Source organism: Panthera uncia, chromosome A2, assembly GCF_023721935.1.
Source record: "Panthera uncia isolate 11264 chromosome A2, Puncia_PCG_1.0, whole genome shotgun sequence".
In the NCBI taxonomy this organism is placed as follows: Eukaryota; Metazoa; Chordata; class Mammalia; order Carnivora; family Felidae; genus Panthera; species Panthera uncia.
In genome coordinates, this window is record NC_064816.1 from 158446964 (window position 1) to 158468776 (window position 21813).

Below are 21813 nucleotides of genomic sequence, written 5' to 3' on the forward strand. Positions count from 1 at the left end.
TATAAATAGCTTGGACTCTGTGGAGGGGCCAAATCTTTTCTTACTTCTAGAGTTCAGGTACATGAGAAAAACCACGCCAGGAACTCAGTCACGTGCCCTTACAGCTTAGTGCTGACTGCAGTGCTGGTAACCACTAGCCTCGATCAACTGTAGGCGAGGTGGACTGTCCCCTCCACCCCATGTCACACGGGCATGTGGCGCAGACTCTTTTCCTGCAGGGACCATGGCGGGAAGCCATCCCTTCTGGCCGCCAGCCCCCAGAGAGTGAGCGGGGCGTGTGTGTCCCGGGAAGGCTGGCGAGGGACCTGGGCCACACTGCACGCTGTGGGTGTGTGAGCTCTGGGCACGGCCACAGTTTCTTTCTGGGCACGGGTGGGCAGGCTTCACCTGCTGGGAAAGCAGCTGAGTGAGAGGGGTCCCTGTCCTGACCAGCACTGGCCTCCAAATGCGCAGGCTGGGGGGTAACTCGCCAGAATTACTCCCAGTGAGTGTAGCTCTTTGTGCAATAAATGGGGTTATTTACTGAGTCCTGAGTACGTGCCAGAAACGGTGCTATGTGCTTGCCTTCCTCAAGTCTCTATTGTAAACCCCCGTGGGGTCTTGTTCACCCCATACTGTGGGGCTGAAACGTGGTGACAGACTGGTCCGTGGTCACCCAGCTGACAGATGTGGAACCAGGATTCGAATGCAGGTTGTCTGAGCCCCGTGTATTTAACCAAATTGTTGACTCTTAAATATAAGTGGGTTTATAGTTGGTTTAATAGTTTATAGGTAAAACTTTTTCCTTTTTGTTAGACGAACATAAAACAGTTTCCTCTTCTGACAACATGACTTATTGGAAATGAACCGGCTTTTCCTTTCACATTCCTGACACAATCATCATTTTGCTTGCTTACAGAGAGTCTCAGGTTATATTCATGGAACTGTGCATGCAGTCACTGTAAAAGACCTCCAGTCTTGGGCTTTGTGCACAGTGGGGACTCAGTAAACGCTTGGTGTGCCGTGAGGGGGTGGGACACGGGGTCCGGGGAGCTCTGCCTACTGGAGTTACTCATTCTGGTCCTTCTGCCTCTTTTCTTCCTTAGGCAGAAGGTTATGTAATTGGAAGCTGCATCAAACACATCCCGATTGCAGGTAGAGATATTACCTATTTCATTCAGCAGCTGCTAAGGGAGAGGGAGGTGGGAATCCCTCCCGAGCAGTCATTGGAGACCGCAAAAGCCATCAAGGTAAAAACAGATGGGAAATGGGCTGGTTTGGGCGGAGGGGGGTGGGGGGGGATGGGAGGGGGAGAAATGGTGTTTCCGACCCTTCCCCTTGCTACCATCCCCCCGCTCCCGCTTTCCTTCCTCTCCCTGAGGACGTGGGTCTCTGGTTCTGTTTACCACTTGAGTTGCGGGGCAGGAAGCCTCAAAAGCTTAGCCTTTTCCTCTGAGCATAAATGCTGTGGAAGCTCCAGCTGTAAATGAGAACAGCTTGATAACGGGTATTGAGCACAGGCGCACGTAGTACAGCATCATTTAATTGGAGCCTAATTAGATGGAACTCTCAATTAACTGCATGTGCTTCACGTCTGGAATGAGCAGCAAACAGCAGCCACAGCGGTGTTAGGAAGTCTGCGAAGCCAGCCAGGGCTCGGACTCCTGTCGGGTATTGCCGTGCGAGGTTCCTTGCCCTGAGAATAACCGTGGAGACTGAGGCCTTTCTAGGGTCCAGAATCGTTAAAACCCATCTGTATTTTCTGGCCTCTAGTTACCACGCTGGAGAAGTTACGGGGGGGTTTTAAAGCTTGGAAGAAACATGGCTCATGGGTCCTCACTTAAGGTGTCCGCTGGGCCCAACCCTTCGGTTCGTCTGTGTTCCTTCTAAAAAAAAGATCCTTTTAGAAGGAACTTCCCTTACTACGTTTCAGAATCAGGACAAATTATTGTTTGAGTCAAATGCAAGAGATTTCAGTGATGCAAGGATAGTTACCACATGGATTAAGAGGGAAGGGTTTGTTTTTGGAGAGGAGCGAGGTTGTGAGGTGGGATGTGTGACCTTGAGCATCTCTTTCCTCACGGGACACACACTTTCTGAGCCACAGAGGCGTTTGAGGGGAACGAGCGACCGGGATTCGGTGCTCTTGGTGCCAGAACAGGACAGCTCTGGGCAGACCTGGGGGCAGAATTGACAGAAGTCTCACAAGACTCTTTTTTAGGCTAAAGTATTTTCCAAGGCTTTCCCTCTTTCCCTGCCTGTCTTCAATGAAGGAAATTTGGGTATTTGATTCATGCTTCCTCGCCATCCCAAGTCTGTTGCTAATGTGAATCAGAATCGAACTTCTTGTCCCTGACACTTAGGGGTACCTCTGGGGAGTGTGAGTGTTCCCTTTCTCGTAAAGATTATTGAGTGTGGTGACTGGTGCCTTCCCGGTCCTTGTGGTGGTGTTTGCTTTACTCACAGGCTATGCGGGGTCCAGACCCTGAGATTGGAGGGGACCATTCAGGTTATGATGATGTCCTGCTCAGCTGTGAGGGCCGGAGTAGGAGACTCCTCCCTGACCCTCCAGATGAGCCGTGCTGGCCCTGCGTGTGGGTTACCTGCTGCCTGTTGCCTCCTCTCTGCTTGTGTAGAGGAAGAGATCCTGGAAAGATCCTGGTTGAGAGGTACCCCAAGAGATCCTGGTTGAGAGGTGCCCCAGTGTCGTGGTGCTACTGTGGCCATCTCCCGTGGCCATGAGCAGGCCTGAGGCTGCATAGATCGTGGCACACAGCGTCCTTGCAGCCTGGGTCCAGAATTTAAGACGAAGACTGCTGCACTCCGCCCAGCTTTATGAGGCATTTCACGCCATCGGTTAAGCCAGGGCAGATGCCGCGAGAAACGGACCAGGCTCTGAGGACAGCTCGGTGTCTCTGTCCGCAGCCCGGTGGATTTAAAGTCGTGTTGCCTGACGCCCCCTCCCTCTGTCATCAGGGAACAGGGATGTGTAGCAGATCTTGCCGTCCGTCTGAAAATTCTGCTAGGGCATATCAAGGATGGCATTAGAATACGTTTCAGGGATTCTGAGAAACTTTGATCTTAATGTCATGGAAACACCTGCACAGGTCCTTCCGGAATCCGTGATGAGCGCCAGCTGCGTGCCTGACGCAGCGCCCACTTGGCTCTTGCCCACAGAAAGCTTCCTTTCGGCAGCTGGTACCCAAGTGCCACCTGCTGGTGTGCTGAGGTCGGCTCTGAGGACCGATGGTCCACCCGGCGGTTCCCCGTCAGGCCTTATCAGATGCCGAGGGAACGACTGCTGTGCGCGTCTCCGGTTGGCTGCCGATGCCGGGGGAAGGCCGCTCGCGGTTCTCTCTTGCGGCGGCGCATAGGACCCCCGTCCCCCTATCCGCGTCTGCCTTTTTTTCGGCGGCACCTGCCACCACACAACATACTGTGTCATTGACCTCTTTGTTGTGGTCGTGGCGAACTGTGTGGCGCTCAGCCAGCGCGTGTGCTCTGGCGGCCAGGGATCCCTTGCACGTCCTGCACACCTCGGCACTCGGGAAGTACTCGTCCCGGGGCCCGTGACTGGGCCGTGTCCGACTGCACGGCAGGTCAACGACCAACGGATCGATCATGGCAGGCGTCAGGATCAGTCTCCTGCACTCGGCGCGGGCCTGCTGGTCCAGAGGCCGAAGGCAGGAGCGCCTGGGCCAGGGCCATGTGGGGGCCTCAGAGGCATAAGGGAGGAGGAGACGGGAGACAGGACGCATAGTAGACACGTGTGGACGTGGTTCCAGACAGAATGGCGACAAAATCTGTTGGAGTGAGACTGGTTCATAGCTGAGTTGCAAAGAGAGCGGATTTACACGTCCGACATAGGAGCGTAGTCGTGTCTGCGGTGAAAGGTGACCGAGTGTGAGGCCCGATGGCACGTCCACACTGGCGTCCTGCTGTGTTCAGTGCTTGGGCTCACTAGGTATTTGCTGGAGGGACGAGACTGCGTGGTTAATGCCTCGTGACGTCTTTGTGCTCGTGTCTCCAGGAGAAATACTGTTACATTTGCCCGGACATAGTCAAGGAATTTGCCAAGTATGACGTGGATCCCCGGAAGTGGATCAAGCAGTACACGGGCATTAATGCGATCAACCAGAAGAAGTTCATTATAGACGTTGGCTACGAAAGATTCCTGGGGCCTGAAATTTTCTTTCACCCAGAGGTAAGAGGTTTGCTCCCAGAGAGTGCACAAGCGAGGCGTGCGTGGCAGGACTGACACGTCGTGTGGGAGGAGGCCGCCCCGTCTGCGTGGCTGCTGCCCTCTGCCTCCGCACAGACCTCGTGGTCGAAAAGCCGGTGACCAGTTGGCCTGCAGGCGGTTGGGGAGAGCAGAGAAGGTGATGGAATTCAAAGCGAGCTCACGCTGCTGCGGAAAGTAGTTTCTCTCAGGGACCAAGTGAAAGTTGCCTCTTTTTAAAAGTGGGGTGACACGTGGCCTTTCCCTCTTTCGTGACCATCCTTCCTAATCCCAGGTTTTAGCCCAGGACAGTCCATCCTGCAGGGCAGGTTAAGCTTCCCGAGGGCTGGCCTTGTCCGTCGTTACGTAGTGCTTGAGAATTACACACGTCATCAGTTTAACTGTTAGTCACAAAGAATTACTAGTTTTGCAGGAGCAGTGATTATGAGGCAGCATTTTAAGGTTTAAATGAAAGGCATTTTACTCGTATTTTGGTCTGTTTTCCTGCCTAACTCAGCTTATGTTCCCTAGGTTACAAACTGCTGCCTGTTTTTAGTTGTGTATATGACTGTTGTGTAGGGGGATGTCACACACATACGAGTTCCTACAATCTAGTCACATCGTGCTCATTCCCTCCTGCCTTTGACGACACCAACTTACAACAGCCATAAAAGTGACAGTGTCGGGTGAGCCGCTGAGCACCTGGGTCCCTGAGACTGTTGTACATTCGGGCTTTCCTTGATTCTAAAACATGCTTAAAATGCAATGTAACTGAGTTATTTATACTTCACCTTATGTAAGTTGTAGAATTAAATCTAAGGCTGTTCACTCAGCTTGCTTGTTACCGTGTTGATTGTGTCATTTTAAAGCCACCGTCATCACAGATGTACCCCTCCCCCCAACTTCTAGCCCGCTGCAGTGATCTTTCATTGACTCTGCTCTTTGTGTTTTTTTTTTGTTATATCTTGGCTGATTTTTTCATACTATGAATATTCGTAAGTGTTACTATGTACTCACCGTGTCCCTTGTTACATACCCCACACATCACGCGTGTGCTCCTAATGCAAAGCTGGTCTCTTTGTCAGCCTGATCACTTTCCCTCACTAAACCCACGTGTCTCATCTTTTTTTTTTTAACGTTTATTTATTTTTGAGACCGAGAGAGACAGAGCATGAACAGGGGAGGGTCAGAGAGAGAGGGGGACACGGAGAATCCGAAACGGGCTCCAGGCTCCGAGCTGTCAGCACAGACCCCGACGTGGGTCTCGAACTCACAGACCGTGAGATCATGACCTGAGCTGAAGTCGGACGCTCAACCGACTGAGCCACCCAGGCGCCCCATCACACGTCTCATCTCTTAAGGGGACATATGTCATCATCACTACACACAGTCACATGGGATTCATTTGACACATTCATCATTCCAAAGTGAAGTTTTTAAAGGAATGGTGAATTCTGTATTTGTTAAAGTTACTTTTTGAGAAGAGTTTTTCTTTTGTCCTGTTGACAGAAATGTATAATGTTTCTTTTACATTTGTATGAAATTTAGTTTGCCAACCCAGACTTCATGGAGTCCATCTCGGATGTCGTTGATGAAGTAATACAGAACTGCCCCATCGACGTGCGCCGCCCGCTGTATAAGGTATAAGCCGCTTGGGTAAGGTGCTTTGACCTCGTTTCAGCACACATCCCCATTTCACTCTTGTTCGATAGGCTTTGTTCAAGGCCACTATGGCAGTAAAATATTTTTCTTAGAGGAGTGGGGATGACCTAAATGTCTGGAAATAGTCTCATTAACCAGAAATAGTTAATGTGAATACTCTAGTATCTTCTTATCTGGCAAGCTGTGTTAAGTTGGACAGTCTTAACCACATGTACTGATGGGAAGATAAAAGCGATACTTCCCCTCATGCTTTTCGTGAATTCCACTCGTCTTGTTTCATGCATATTTAGTTCGGTGTCAAATGAGGTGTTGTCGGGAGAAGGTAGAGCCTGAGACGAAACAAAGAGAAAATGCTCATGTAATATTTTCTCCAAAGTTCTGTTTTATAAGGAGTTTTGAAACTTGAAATGACAAAAAGCTAGCCCGTGTGATTACAGGATAAAGAAATATGGCTGACAGCCACGTGCTGGGAGCAGAAGGTGGTGGTCGGGTGGCCTTCAGTGTCAGTTAGCATCTGCCTGAGTGTGTCACCCCGTCACTGCCTCACACTTTATCCCGCCTTCCTCAGACTCTGGTACTTCACGCGAGAGAAGAGGGAATCAGGCTCAGCACTGCACGTGAGAGAGGAGGGAATCAGGCTCAGTACTACACGCAAGAGAGGAGGGAATCAGGCTCAGTACTGCATGCGAGAGAGGAGGGAATCAGGCTCAGTCGAGGGGGCTCATTGCTAAATTTTGTTTCATCTGCAGTCTTTGAAGAGAGTGAGGTAAATCAATGTCAGTTCAAATGAAAAGATGTCAACAGTGTGTATTGTTTAGTGAGAAAGCAAGTTATAAAATTTACATATGGTATTATGTCATTTTATGTAAAAATGGAGTTCTTAGTTGCATATGAGAAAAGGATTTGAATGATTACACAATACTGGGGGTGAGGAATGGATTGTACTTTCTACTTTTTGTGTTTAAAATTATTAGAAATTTTATGGTTAACAAATTTTTTTTAAGTCTATTTATTTTGAGAGAGCACACAGTGGAGGAGGGGCAGAGAGAGAGAATCCCAAGCAGGCTCTGTGCTATCAGCACGGAGCCCGACGCGGGGCTCAGACTCATGAACCGTGAGATCAGGACCTGAGCCAAAGTCGGACGCATAATCGACTGAGCCACCAAGGTGGCCCAACAGATGTTATCTTTATTATTTGGAAAAATTCACTATATAGACAACTTTTTATGGGTAAAAACAAGTTATAATTCTATTTTTATTTGTTGCATATTCTTTACATCTCTCTCCTCCAGTAAAGTGTGCAAGAAAAGGGAAACAAGACAGATGGCAGTATTGAGGCTTCATCTTTTTATTGTTGGAGTAGCACGCGGCGTTCTTCCCACTTGTTACTCTCCCCCCACACTAGCTGTGTCTTCTCGTCCGTGAAAGTGAGGAGCAGGTGTCCACTGTTTAGTCTTCATTGCACCGTAACGGGAATGCAAGTCGTGCAGCAGTTACGGATCGCTCGAGATACGGGGCGAGATTTTTCTCTGCACAGTTTAGTTCACATTCGGTGGATTGAGAGGATTCTCGAAGAAGAAATGGCCTTTGGAGAGTGTGTGGACTGAGCCCCAGACATGGGAGAAGGAGGTACCTGGGCGAACTGGAGCAAATCGGTCTCAGGCTTTCTTTGGTCCTGCTTTGTGTGTCTTGTCCCAGGACAGGTTCCTTAATCTCTGTGACTTGAACTGGCGAGGTTGGGCAGGAGTGACAGAAAAGATGAGACGGTCTTTCCTTTTACCACGCTAACCTGCTCGGGGTCACCCGAAGGGGTTGGCCTCTTGTCTCTTCCCTTGTAGGGTGCCTGGTCCTTCTCTTCTGACCAGTAATTGCACTGGGATGCCACTTCCAGGCGTGGAAGTTTTAAGTGGCTAATAACAGTCATCGGAGCGAAGGAGGATTAGAAGTGGGAGAGGATATCACTTCCAAAGTGGAGGAGGGAAAACAGGTTTTGGGGGCTGGGAACGAGAGAGTGTGCAGAGGTGGCTCAGCTCCCGGCACTTTGCCTCCTCACCACTAGGGGGATCTAGCCTCCACTTCCGATGCTTTCTGGACGCTTGCAGGTGACTTTCCTGTAGCCATCACAGTAGCTACACATGCAAGTCGCTGCTTACGTTTTGTCTCCTAAATTGAGGGTCCTTCTGCTGTCACCAGTAGCTGCGGGCCGGTCGGGTCTGGGGACACAGAGTGAGAGGAGGTACTGGCTAGTTTCATCGCTTCAGGGTCATCGTGGTGGGTGAGGGCCGTGGGGAGAGCTTCCCTTGGTGCTGGTAGCCGTGCACACCTACTCCCTGGGCCGCATCCTGGAGGAGGTGAGCACAGAGCCCGGGGTCGAGGGGTGGGCAGGTGATGGGATGTGGAGGGTGCAGTGCGGCCCGGGGAGGGTCAGGACCGGCAGCGGGACAAAAGCAGGGCCTTAGCCCAGTTACTTGTGTTTTCCAACATTTGTTTTAAAATAAAAATTTTTTTCTTGATGTTTATTTATTTTTGAGAGAGACAGAGACAGAATGCGAGTGGGTTAGGGGCAGAGAGAGAGGGAGACACAGAATCCGAAACAGGCTCCAGGCTCTGAGCTGTCAGTACAGAGCCCAACACGGGGCTCAAACCCACAAACCGTGAGGTCAGGACCTGAGCCGAAGTCGGACGCTTAACGGACCGAGCCACCTGGGCACCCCTCCCAACATCGTTTTAAAATCTCAGATTTCTGTCAGCACTGTACTCGGGAAGTTGGAGAAAGTGATTGAGCTTCTCAGTGAAATTTTTCAAATGATAGGAAATCTCAGATTTCCTTTTTTTTGGTTAATTTGTTCTCCAGGTGCCCCTTACCTTGTTCAGAAACAGCCTGGGGCGTCTCCATCTCTGAACAGGTTTCTCTCGAAGAAATCGTGTTATTTGCAGACTTTAAATGATCATTTAATAAATAGCCACGGCTCCTTTGTTGAGCGCTGATACGCGTTGAGAACTGGGTTAAGCATGTTCCTCACAGCCGTGGCCTGGGGCGGCTGCGGTTTCTCTCCCCATTCCGCAGACGGACCCGGGGTGGCCGCTGGCTCCAGGCAGCCCTGCCGTGTCCGGTGGGGCCCGTCACGCGCAGGCTGTTGGTCTTTCCCTCCTCACACACATCCCTGGAGGACGATGATATCCTCCTTTACAGATCAGAAGACTGAGCTCTGAGAGCAGTTGGGGGCACGTGAGGTCACGAGCTGCTAAGTGGTGCAGTTGGGTTTGGAGTCCAGGCCGTGTCCCACATCTTGGAAAACCCACGCGTGTCTCATCACGTGACGCAGGATGATCCTCCAAAGAGAAATTGCGTCCCTGACCACGTCACCTTTGGGCTTGTCGTTTCTCCCCTGCGGTTTTGGGAAGGGTTTAGTCGGCCGTGGTTGTCACATTTGTGCCGAGTGCGTCTTGCGCTCTGTGAGCCACACGAGTTTTTCCGTGGCCTCTGCAGTGTCATCGCGGCCTCGCAGTTGGCTTAGGATTCGGGTAGGGTTGAGAGGGGGAGGCTCCATGCCCTGTGGGGAGAAGAGGGACACAGATGGGACCGCACCCCCTTGTCCCTTTGTAAGATACCAGGGTGGACTAGAATATGTTACCGGAAAACTTAACCCTGATATCTGTGTCTGCTCAGGGGACACGTCCGGTGGGGGGTGGCAGGCCACGGGCAGCACAGTGACGCGGCCAGCTGTACCGCCAGGCACTGGGGGTGGGCAGGGCGATGGAGGGTCTGTGGGCACCAGTGCCTCTGCCATGGCCACCGTGAAAGGAACTTGTTTCTAGAACACAGGGCTCGATGGGCATTGAAGCTCCGTGTAGAGGCCTGGGGGTACCTGCCAGGCACTGGCTGTCGTAGCGCTTCTCCCTCATGGGGACTTTTCTGCAAAGGGCCAGACGGTGAATACTTGTGGCTTTTCAGGCCATTCGGTCTGTGTTGCGTTTCCTCGGTCCTGCCCCAGCAGCCGTAGGCGACGCGAGCGACTGGAGGTGCTGTGTCCTGGGAGCTGGGTCCGTTGCAGGCACGAGAGAGCCAGGAGCCCGGCCCCGACAGCGTCCCGATGGGCCCTCTGGCCTGCGTGTTTGCTTACCGGCGGCCGCTGCTGCCCTCGGGAAGCTGACTGTCAGGCCCTTTTCACTTCCGGGTTGCTCGGCCGGTGCTTGCTGAGCTTTCCCCCGCTGTCACCCCTTGTGGGGCCGTGAAGGGCTCTCCTGGGGCTTTGTGGTTCAGATTCACCCTGTTCTTTTGGTCCCCCTCCACTGCCCCTCCTCCTCGTCAGGGTGGCCGTGGCCTTGTCACGGAGAGAGCCGCCAGCCGGCGTCTGTGTTGGGGAAGCACGCACACGTGTGGGCTTGTAGGTTTACGAAAGTTGCCTGAAATCTCTCAGTTGGAAGATACGCTGCGAAAACTTGAGGGGAGCACGCGGTGGCCTCGCTCCAGGGAGCTGCCGGGTCAGTGTCTGGGGCCGCGCGCGCTTCCCTGCTCTCTTGCTCCTCTGCCTCCCCGCCCGGCCGGCTCCGGCGGCCCCTGCACCTGCCCCGGCTCCAGCAGGACGGAGAGACCCGGACACAAGTAGGAGACACGGTCCGGACCGCGGAACTCAGGACTGGGAAGGAGGTGGTGCGTGTGCCGAGCCCTGGAGGATTAGCCGCGTGGGTGCGCTGCCCCTCCGGGGTGTGGGCGCTGGGCTCCTGAGCACGTGGCCGCCGCGCGTCGTCCCTGCAGACCCCACAGCCTCACACGGGCGGCTGTGGGACCCTGGAGACCCAGCAGGACTCTGGGTGCCCTGAGGGTCTGCCCTCGGCTTCAGGGGAGGCCGTCTTCCCCTCACCCAGCTCGCTCCTCACGGGGCTGTCTAGACCGGCCAGGCCAGGACTGATGTTTACCAGGCCCAGCCTCGGTCACTGCCGGTGGTCTCTGGGGAGGAGGAGAGCAGGAAGAGGCTTACTTTGGGCTCTGTTGGAAGCACCTGAGACAGTGCTGGCCCTTGAGCTAGCACCTTGCTCGGGCTAGTAGACAAGAAAGCAGAGATGGTGGAAGAATGAGAATGATAGGTGGCTTTGACAATTTAGAATCTTTAAAAAGGCAAAACAATTTTTTAGACAAAAGTAGTCGTAATCTAAGTTTTTTTTTTTTTAATTTTTTTTTTTTTTTTAACGTTTATTTATTTTTGAGACAGAGAGAGACAGAGCATGAACGGGGGAGGGTCACAGAGAGAGGGAGACACAGAATCTGAAACAGGCTCCAGGCTCTGAGCCGTCAGCACAGAGCCCGACGCGGGGCTCGAACCCACCGACCGCGAGATCGTGACCTGAGCCGAAGTCGGACGCTCAACCGACCAAGCCACCCAGGCGCCCCTAAGTTTTTATTTCATTCTGGCCTGTAGAGTAGAAGGGTAGGTATTTACGTGCCTCCCTTTTAAATTTTTTTTTTTTTTTCCAACGTTTTTTTATTTTATTTTTGGGACAGAGAGAGACAGAGCATGAATGGGGGAGGGGCAGAGAGAGAGGGAGACACAGAATCGGAAACAGGCTCCAGGCTCCGAGCCATCAGCCCAGAGCCTGACGCGGGGCTCGAACTCACGGACCGTGAGATCGTGACCTGGCTGAAGTCGGACGCTTAACCGACTGCGCCACCCAGGCGCCCCTACGTGCCTCCCTTTTTAGTTCAGCTGCTACGTTATGGAGGCGGGAGGCTGGAGGGGTGCTCGTGTGAGGGTCCAGTCTTGGTAGTCCCGTGGTTTCCCCCAAAGACCAGGTTATGACAAGGAGCAGGTGCTTCTGGAAACAAGTTTTCATCCCTGGCCACCACGCCAACACCTCCAGAGCGTTACAGTATACACATGCCTGGGTCTCTGTCCGGAGATTCTGATATAATTGGCCTGGGCATCTGGATTGTAAAAGCTTCCCAGATGATTCTAATGAGAACCACTGTTAGCAACTAGTTCTCTTCTGGATTAGTCAGTGTTTTGTGACTTTTATGCTTTACTTGAGGGCAAAGCCACTTTGAGTTGCTTTGTAGTGCAATTAAGTGTCTTCTACGTCTGAATTCTGTGTATCTGGTATCTGGGTACCTGCTAACTGCAGGACTCCATTGTCGTTCAGTTAGAGGATGTGGGTGTGTATGAGAGGTGGTTCTTGTCTTCAAGAGCTTCCAAAAGCCACAGATAACACCGAGACAATTCGAATGGAACCCCTGCAAGCTAAATGTCATTCAAGTGAGTCATGCAAATTCTGGTAATTGAGGGAAGGGGCAGATTGCATTTAATGAGATGGGATCATGAAAGCCTTCAGAGGTGGCAGTTGAGCAGAGTCTGAGGTTCGGCTTGTGGAGATGAGCGGGGAGGCCGGCGGGGGAGGGCACTTCACAGGTTGCGGTGGGAGAGCAGGGCACGTATTTCGGAAATCTGTTTTGCGGGGCACCTGGGTGGCTCAGTCGGTTAAGCGTCTGACTTCGGCTCAGGTCATAATCTCACGGGGTTTGAGTTCAAGCCCTGTATTGGGCTTTGTGCTGATAGCGTGGAGTTGGCCTGGGATTCTCTCTCTCTCTCCCTCCCTCTGTCCCTCCCTCACTCATGGGTGCGTACGCTCATGCACTCTCTCTCCCCCCCCCCCCCCCCCCAAAATAAATAAATAAACTTAAAAAAAGAAATCTGTTTTGGGTGGATTCTCAGGTGGTATTGAAGGCAGTCAGAAACCAATCTAGGAGGGAGGGCAGGCAGGGCTAGTGACAAGATACTGTTAAATGTGCCTTAGCGGTGGGTTGGGAGTTGTTAAGAAGTCTTATTACGTTTGTCAGGCAGGTGCGAATACATCTTGAAACGGTTCAAGGAATGATTTTTCTGTAACAAACTGTTTGAATTGGGTATACGTATTTTAATTATGGTACGGCCTTTTAAGTCAGGAGGCACGTTGCAGAGTAAATGAATTATATTTATTATATTCGTTCTTAATGTTGAATCAGTTCAAATATCTTTAGTATTTGAGAGAGAGAAAAATACATATTTTAGGATACTGTTTTTTTCCAGCCCTTTTCAAAATAAGCCTCTCATTCAGATGAAGTCCTGATTCAAGTCTGACACGTGAACAGAGAAAAGGCAGCTGCTGTGTTTGGGGCAGGGCGGTGGGCAGAGAAGTTTCCAGAGCTCTGCTGGTTCAGCCCTGACTCTGTGCCTGTATCCCCCATAACCCTCAGCGGTGTCTCCTGCGGACGTCTCCGGAAGTGCACGGTTGTGGTGTCACCCGGGAGAGACAGCGACTCCCACCCCCGGACTTTGAGTAGCTCGCTGTGACCGGAGTGGGGGAGAAATGGGTGACGGTGTCCCCCGGACAGCGCTGAGTGCGTGTTCACCCAGCACCCGCACAAGGCCAGGCCACTGGCGACACAGATGGGCAGACCGCCATCGCGGGGTGCGGTGGGCTGTGAGGGCACAAGGGGCGCTCCCCCCGACGGGGTGCGAGGGAGGCTCCTGGTGGGCAGCGTCTGAGCCCGTGTTCTCGGCACACTTTTCTGCCATGGTGGACACGTTCTGTATCTGTGCCCTTTAGCGCAGCTGCCACTGGCTGTAGTGGCTGCTGAGCCCTTGGAACGTGACTGGTGCGACCGAGGAACAGCATCTAGAATTTGTTCACTTAAAATTTAAGCACAAACGGCCACGCGTGGCTGTTGGCTGCTGGGACTTTCTCAGTGTCCCGAAGGCTGGTATGGCGTCCTGGTCAGCAGGCGGGAAGGGTGTTCGGCTGGTGGACGTAGTCTGTTCGCGGGGCCAGGGGAGAAGGACAGCAGGGCATTTGTGTGTCCGGAGGGCCTCCCGCATCTCGACCTGACACTGGAGGGTGGGGGCTGCGCACGCGGGGCCCACAGGAGGGGCGCTGCGGGCGGCTGGTACTGAGCGGGGTTGGAGGGTGGTGTGGTGGGTCTGGAGGGAGGGGCCTCGTGTGGAGTCAGCTTACCCTAAGGGCATTGACGGTTTTACGAGGGGGGAGACACAATCCAGTTCAGGTTTTAGAAGTGCTGAAGAAGTGATGGGGCCAGAAAGGCCGCGGGCCGGGTGGGACGGTACCCAGGCTGGGGAAGCAAGCGGTGGCAGACAGGGCAGAGGGCGGGCAGGCGGGTGGAGAGAGAGGAGACGGGCTCCGCGGTGTCTGATGATGTTCCGATGAGGCCGGTTTCTTGCACATCTGGGACGACGGGGATGTCATTACCAGGGTAGCAAATGCAGGAGAAGGGGAGCCCACTGAGGGGTCACAAGACGAGTTCCAGCTTCCAGTGACATGGACTTGGATCATGGGCTGTGGAGGATCAAGAAGACCTGAGATTTTCGGGGATCATCAGTGTCACCAAGGGAGAGCGTGCCGGTGACAAGACAGGAAGGTCAGATTGTAAGGGGCGGGCAGAGGAGGGGGGCCAATGAGGCCATCAGTCAGGGTCTCCTGAGGGACAGTCAATAGGATATCCCCCCTCCATCTCTATCTGTATGTCTGTGTCTGTATATATCTCTATATCTGTGTCTATACCTGTCTGTGTGTCTAGACGTGTTTATATCTATCTGTATTTATATCTACATATCTATCTTTGTGTATCTATATATATCTGTGTATCTATAGCTATATATCTATGCTTATATATCTATAACTATACCTCTATATCTCTATATATTTCTGTATCTGTAATCTATATATCTCAATATTTCTATCTCTAGATCTCTATCTAATCATCTATATATGTATATGTCTGTATTTATATATCTATATATATCTATATTTCCGTATGTCTATATCTCTGTGTCTGTGTATCTATATCTCTATCCTTGTATGTCTATATCTATATCTACCTAATCATCTATCTAATCCTGCTTTAGTTCTCTGTAAGATTTATTGTGAAGAACCGTCCTGCTTTCAGACTGGCAGGTCCGGAATCCACAGGGCAGGCCAGCAGGCTGGAAACCCAGGCAAGAGTTGACGCCGTAGCCTTAGTGACAGGCTTCCGTCCACTCCAGCAACCTCAGTGTTTGCTCTTAAGGCGGGTCTTCATCCGTGCGAGTGAGGCCCATGCACGTCACCGAGGGTGCTCGTTACGTTAACCGCATCGACGAAATACCTTCACAGTGGCACTTGGGCTAGTGCTGATGAAGTCGCCAGTGCTGTAGCCAGGCCGGGCCGACTCATAAAATTAACCATCACAGAAGCGTAGAGGGAGTAGCTGAAGAAAGAACGAAAACTCTGGGGGTGCCTGAGCGGCTCAGGTCATGATCTCACGGTTGGTGGGATCCAGCCCCGTGTCAGGCTGTGTGCTGCCAGTGTGGAGCCTGCTGGGGATTCCCTCTCTCTTTCTCTGTCTCTCTCTCTCTGTGCGTGCACATGTGCGTTCTCTCTCTTTCTCTCAAAAAAGAAAACTGTGGAAGGCAAGGGAAGACAGCTGTTATCAGCCTGGTCAGGTGACGCCGATGAAGGTGGAGAGGTGGCCGTTGGGCTCTCAGAGAAGAGGCCAGGAGGAGCTGGGCAGAGGCCAGATGACAGCATCTGCAGGGAATAGAGGGCTCACAAGGGGGAGAGAGGATGTGCAGACACTCTTGTGAGACATTTGTCATTAGTTGTTTCGTCCCCCAGATCAGGCAGCTGTTTAGAGCCAACCCCGGAGAGGCACTTGGATTTTCTCGAGGACACTGGGGGGCATCCTGCAGCCCTTATTTCCATATTTCACAAACAGGCTTGTTCAGACTTTGCTGGGATTGCAGTCTCTGGGTTCCATCTGAGTCCAGAAGCTCTTGTCCCTAAAGAGGGCCAGCCTTTCAAGAGTGCAGTGTAGGGGTCGTTCCCAGGAGCTTCTGACGGAGTTTTCTCACCTGCAGTGAGTGGCCGGCAGAGACTCCCCTGGGAGCATTTTACTTTGTGCTGCAGCAAACCCAATGAACTGGGAACGTGGGTTAAAGTTACACAGGATGGTGGGTAGGTGGCAGTGTATGTCTGTCAAACTGAGTTAAGATGAGATTAGAGTCTCTAGCACGGAATCTGCTAGTATGACAGAAATGGGAGTTTTTGTCATGCTTTATTTTTTATTTTATTTTATTTTATTTTATTTTATTTTATTTTATTTTATGTTATGTTATGTTATGTTATTTTATTTTATTATTTTTTAATTTATTTTATTAAAAAAAATTTTTTTTAACGTTTATTTATTTTTGAGACAGAGAGAGACAGAGCATGAACAGGGGAGGGGCAGAGAGAGAGGGAGACACAGAATCGGAAGCAGGCTCCAGGCTCTGAGCCATCAGCCCAGAGCCCGACGCGGGGCTCGAACTCACGGACCGCGAGATCGTGACCTGAGCCAAAGTCGGATGCTCAACCGACTGAGCCACCCAGGCACCCCAATTTTATTATTTTTTTAAGCATTCATTTTTGACAGACACAGAGCGTGAGAGGGGAGGGGCAGAGAGAGAGAGGGAGACACAGACTCTGAAGCAGGCTCCAGGCTCTGAGCTGTCCGCACAAAGCCCGACGTGGGGCTCAAACCCGTGAACCACGAGATCATGACCTGAGCCAGAGTTGGATGCTCAACCGACTGAGCCTCCCAGGAGCCCCATAACTTTGTCATTGTTAATGCCATATTAGGTATTAATTAATGGAACTTACTGGTAATACATACCGTATTTCCATCTTTCTGACTGAGGCTTCAGGTGGCTAACCGGTTACGTGCAGTGTTACAAGGCATGTGCTGCAGTGGCCTTTCCTAGCATAAAGACAGGGCCTTTCTGTTTTTAGAGGTATTGTGTAATCGAGACTTCTGTTTGACATCATGAAACAAACATTTGTGCGGCCAGGTAAGTAAGGCATTATTATGATTGCTGAGGGCTCCTGAAAAATCCGGGCAACACAGTGAGCTGAATAAATGGATCGTGCGGTCACGCTGAGTGAGAGGCGTGCTGTGCAGCTAGGATTCGTGGCCATTTAGCAAGTCGAGCCTGCGTCGTGCATACAACTTCAGTCTAGAAAATTTACACTCTGTAGATTAGCAGAGATTATGATTTCCAACTTAACATGCATTTAGAAAGTTTGAAAAATACCAAAATATTCAATAAGGAAAACAAGTCAACACAATAGGGATGCCCACTATCACCACTGTTGTTTACCATAGTGTTGGAAATCCTAGCATCAGCAATCACACGATAAAATGAAAGAAAAGGCATCAAAATTGGCAAAGAAGTCAAACTTCCACTTTTTGCAGATGACATTATACTCTGCATGGAAAACCCAACAGACTCCACCAAAAGTCTTCTAGAACTGATACATGAATTCAGCAAAGTTGCAGGGTACAAAATCAATGTACAGAAATCGGTTGCATTTTTATATACCAATAATGAAGCAACAGAAAGAGAAATAAACTGATCTCATTTACAGTAGTACCAAGAACCATAAAATACCTAGGAATAAACCTAACCAAAGGTGTAAAAGATCTGTATGCTGCAAACTATAGAAAGCTTATGAAGGAAATTGAAGAAGATACAAAGAAATGGAAAAACATTCCGTGCTCATGGATTGGAAGAATAAATATTGTTAAAATGTCAATACTACCCAAAGCTATCTACACATTCAGTGCCATCCCAATCAAAATTGCACCAGCATTCTTCTTGAAGCTAGAACAAGCAATCCTAAAATTTGTATGGAACCACAAAAGGCCCCGAATAGCCAGAGTAATTTCGAAGAAGAAAACCAAAGCAGGAGGCATCACAATCCCAGACTTTAGCCTCTACTACAAAGCTGTAATCATCAAGACAGTATGGTATTGGCACAAAAACAGACACATAGACCAATGGAATAGAGACTCCAGAATTGGGCCCACAAATGTACAGCCATCTAATCTTTGACAAAGCAGGAAAGAGGATCCAATGGAAAAAAGACAGCCTCTTTAACACATGGTGCTGGGAGAACTGGACAGCAACCTGCAGAAGAATGAAACTAGACCACTTTCTTACATTATACACAAAAATAAACTCAAAATGGATAAAGGACCTGAATGTGAGACAGAAAACCATTAAAACCCTAGAGGAGAAAGCAGGAAAAAAACCTCTCTGACCTCGGCTGCAGCAATTTCTTACTCAACACATCTCCAAAGGCAAGGGAATTAAAAGCAAAAATGAACTATTGGGACCTCATGAAGATAAAAAGCTTCTGCACCACAAAGGAAACAATCAGCAAAACTGAAAGGCAACTGACAGAATGGGAAAAGATATTTGGAAATGACATAATGGATAAAGGACTAGTATCCAAAATCTGTAAAGAACTCACCAAACTCCACAACCGAAAAACAAATAATCCAGAAAGAATTGGGCAGAAGACATGATTAGACACTTTTCCAGAGAAGACATCTAGATGGCCAACAGGCACATGAAAAGATGCTCAACGTCATTCCTCATCAGGGAAATGCAAATCAAAACCACGCTGAGATAGCACCTCACGCCAGTCAGAGTGGCTAAAATGAACAAATTGGGAGACTAGAGATGCTGGTGAGGATGTGGAGGAACGGGAACCCTCTTGCACTGTTGGTGGGAATGCAAACCAGTGCAGCTGCTGTGGAAAACAGTGTGGAGGTTCCTCAAAAAATTAAAAATAGATCTACCCTATGACCCAGCAATAGCACTGCTAGGAATTTACCCAAGGGATACAGGAGTGCTGATGCATAGGGGCACTTGTACCCCAATGTTTATAGCAGCGCTTTCAACAATAGCCCAATTATGGAAAGCGTAAATGTCCATCAACTGAGGAATGGATAAAGAACATGTGGTTTATATATATAATGGAATACTACTTGGTAATGAGAAAGAATGAAATCTGGCCATTTGTAGCAACGTGGATGGAACTGGAGGGTATTAATGCTAAGTGAAATAAGTCAGAGAAAGACAGATATTCTATGTTTTCACTCATAGGTGGATCTTGAGAAACTTAACCGAAGACCATGGGAGAGGGGAAGGGGAAAAAAGTTACAAACTTTTTTTGTAGGGAGGGAGGGAGGCAAACCATAAGAGGCTCTTAAATACAGAGAACAAACAGGGTTGATGGGGGGTGAGAGAGAGGGGAAAATGGGTGATGGGCATTGAGGAGGGCACCTGCTGGGGTGAGCACTGGGTGTTGTATGGAAACCAATTTGACAATAAATTATATTAAAAAAATAAAACGAGTCAGTTCTCTGTAATCATTGCTTATTGCTTTGACTACCTTTCCTTTTTATATCTTTGAAATGTGAATAGGTAGATATATTATGCTGCCTTTATATTTTGTATCCTGTGCATTATGTTGTGAACATTTTCTTAAGTTAACATTCTTTAAAAACATTATTATTATTATTATATTTTTAGAGCACGCGTGAGTGAGGGAGGGGCAGAGAGAGAAGGAGAGAGAGAGAATCCCAAGCCCAGACACAGGGCTCGATCCCACAACCGTGAGATCATGACCTGAGCTGAAAGCAAGAGTCTGACACTCAATGACGGAGCCACCCCGGCGCCCCCCAAAACATTTTTAATGTGACCTAATGCTCCATCCTTTGTTTTTGTCAGTATCCGACTCTTTTCTTGCATTAAGCTTTTGATACCTTTGTGGCTTAGGTCAAGATCTTTCTTTCCAGGACGTAGTCTGGCATTCCGGGTGGTGGGTCGCCGGTGACGCTTTCTGAGCAGGCCGGTTCTGACGGGAGGGTTTGTGCTGCCTGGCGGCAGTGCCCGTCTGGGTCACTGGGTCTGGGATCACTCCTGGATTTTCAGTTGAAATCCTGCGTGGGCCTGCAGGAGGCCCTGGTTGGGAAGGTGTCCCCAGAGCGGAGCTGACTGTGGGGGCTCTGACCCAGGACCCATTCGTTGAGCAGTGCTTACCGGCAGCTGCTATGTGCTGGTCATTGTTCTGGGCGCTGTGGGGTCAGCTGTGACCGAAACAGGAAGAAATCCCCTGCCGTCATGCTGGTTACACTCTTGTGGGGCATTCGACAAAAATAAACAAATGGGTAGGGGCGCCTGGGTGGCTCAGTCGGTTAAGCGTCCGACTTCGGCTCAGGTCATGATCTCATGGTCCGTGAGTTCGAGCCCCACGTCGGGCTCTGTGCTGACAGCTCAGAGCCTGGAGCCTGTTTCGGATTCTGTGTCTCCCTCTCTCTCTGACCCTCCCCCGTTCACGATCTGTCTCTCTCTGTCTCAGAAATAAAAATAAACATTAAAAAAAAAACCAAACGGGTAAAATGCATACGTGCTAAGGAGGAAGGCCTAGCAATAGTTGGGGAATGAGGATTTAGTCTCCACTAGGGGGTGGGTGCCATGGGGGCCCTGACTTGCGATTTCCATGTGTTGTGAAGTATTGCTCTTTTGTTTTCTTCCCCCCGACCTTTTAGGGATGTGAAGGCGATTCTCCCCTCATAGGTTGTACCAGAAGAGTCGGTGGCCCAGTCTTGGCCCCGGAAGGAGTTGCCAACCCCTAGTCTCAGTCAGTGGCCGCCCTGGAATTATGCAGCGCGCAACCTGCGTAGCAGCCTGGGTCTTGCGAAGTGTAGGGAGGGCTTTGTCTTAGGCCATCGGAGGGGTTTGGGCATGGCGGTGACCCGACAGGACATGTTGTAACTTGACGGTCATGACTGCCATGTTGGAAGCGGGGGACGGGGGTCCGGACTGAAGTCAGGAACCAGCTGGGAGGTTCACCCAGCTGGACACAGTCATGGGGGTCGTGGGGAGCGGTCGGGTTTCGGCCATACTTCGGGGGCGGAGCCCTCGGGGTTTTGGGAAGTAGAAGTGCAACGTGAGAGGAAGAGCAGTGAAGGCGTGGCTCAGCAACCAGAAGGAGACGCTGTCATGAACCAGGCGGAGTGCCCGTGGCGTCATCGCCAGTCACATCCAGGAGGGCTTCCTGCCACGTTCCAGTGGTGGTGGTGGGTTCCGTGACCTGTTTTATGCACGCCTTCCAAAGACCTGTGGCTCTGGTTGCGCAGCGGGAGACAGGAGTTACTGCCACAGGTTGCAGAGTTCTCTTGGTAGTTTTGAGTTTTTGTTTTTTTTTTTAAATTTTTTAATGTTTGTTTATTTTTGAAGGAGAGAGAGAGAGACAGAGGGTGAGTGGGGGAGGGGCAGAGAGAGGGAGACACAGAATCCGAAACAGGCTCCAGGCTCCGAGCTGTCCGCACAGAGCCCGACGCGGGGCTCGAACTCACGGACCGCGAGATCGTGACCTGAGCCGAAGTCGGATGCTTCACCGACCGAGCCACCCAGGTGCCCCAGATAGTTTTGAGTTTTGATAATTGTGTTTCAGCCCGATTGGTTTCCTTTGTAATCCTGCACATTTTATGCCTTTAAGAATATTATCGTGGGGGCACCTGGGTGGCTCAGTCGGTTGAGCGTACGACTCTTGGTTTCGGCTCAGGTCACGATCCCAGGGTCGTGGGATCAAACCCTGTGTTGGACCCCGAGCTGAGCGTGGAACCTGCTGGGGATTCTCCGTCTCCCTTTGCCCTTCTCCCCTGCTCACGCTCTCTCTTACTCTCTCTCCCTGTAAAGAGCAAACGACACAACAACATTATTGTGGGCAGGGGTGCGTGGCTCACCGAGATCCAGACCTCCTGCCCTAGCAGCCCCTCCCACTCTTACCTGCAGCGGCCCTCCCTGGACACCTGAGGACGCCTCCGCCTGAACGTCACTCTTGCCGTCCCCCCTCGCTATGGCGTCCAGTAACAGTGAGCCTAGAACAGGCCGTTCCTTCTCAAAGCTGCCTTAAGAGGCCCTCTGCACCCCGCTTCTGTCCGCCCAGCCTTCCTTTCTCCGCTCTCCTTGACAGAAGTCCTGTGCAGCTTTTCTGTGCACTTGTCCTCACCTTCTCGCTTTGGTACCTCCAGACAGAACCTCACCCTCGTGGCTTTCCCCGAGCTGACCCTGTGCAGGGGGCGGGGGGGGGGG

At 50.8% G+C, this 21813-nt stretch overlaps 1 protein-coding gene across 6 annotated transcripts in view; it reads left to right on the top strand.

Annotated features, from left to right (window-relative positions):
* The window catches only part of ACTR3B (actin related protein 3B), an 89761-nt gene that overhangs the window by 49353 nt on the left and 18595 nt on the right, over positions 1–21813 (top strand). For all 6 annotated transcript variants that reach the window (XM_049643102.1, XM_049643101.1, XM_049643106.1 and 3 more), the window contains 3 exons: positions 1086–1229; positions 4010–4183; positions 5747–5839. In XM_049643102.1, the coding sequence (XP_049499059.1) occupies positions 1086–1229; positions 4010–4183; positions 5747–5839 (411 nt within the window). The remainder of the gene's footprint in view (positions 1–1085; positions 1230–4009; positions 4184–5746; positions 5840–21813) is intronic.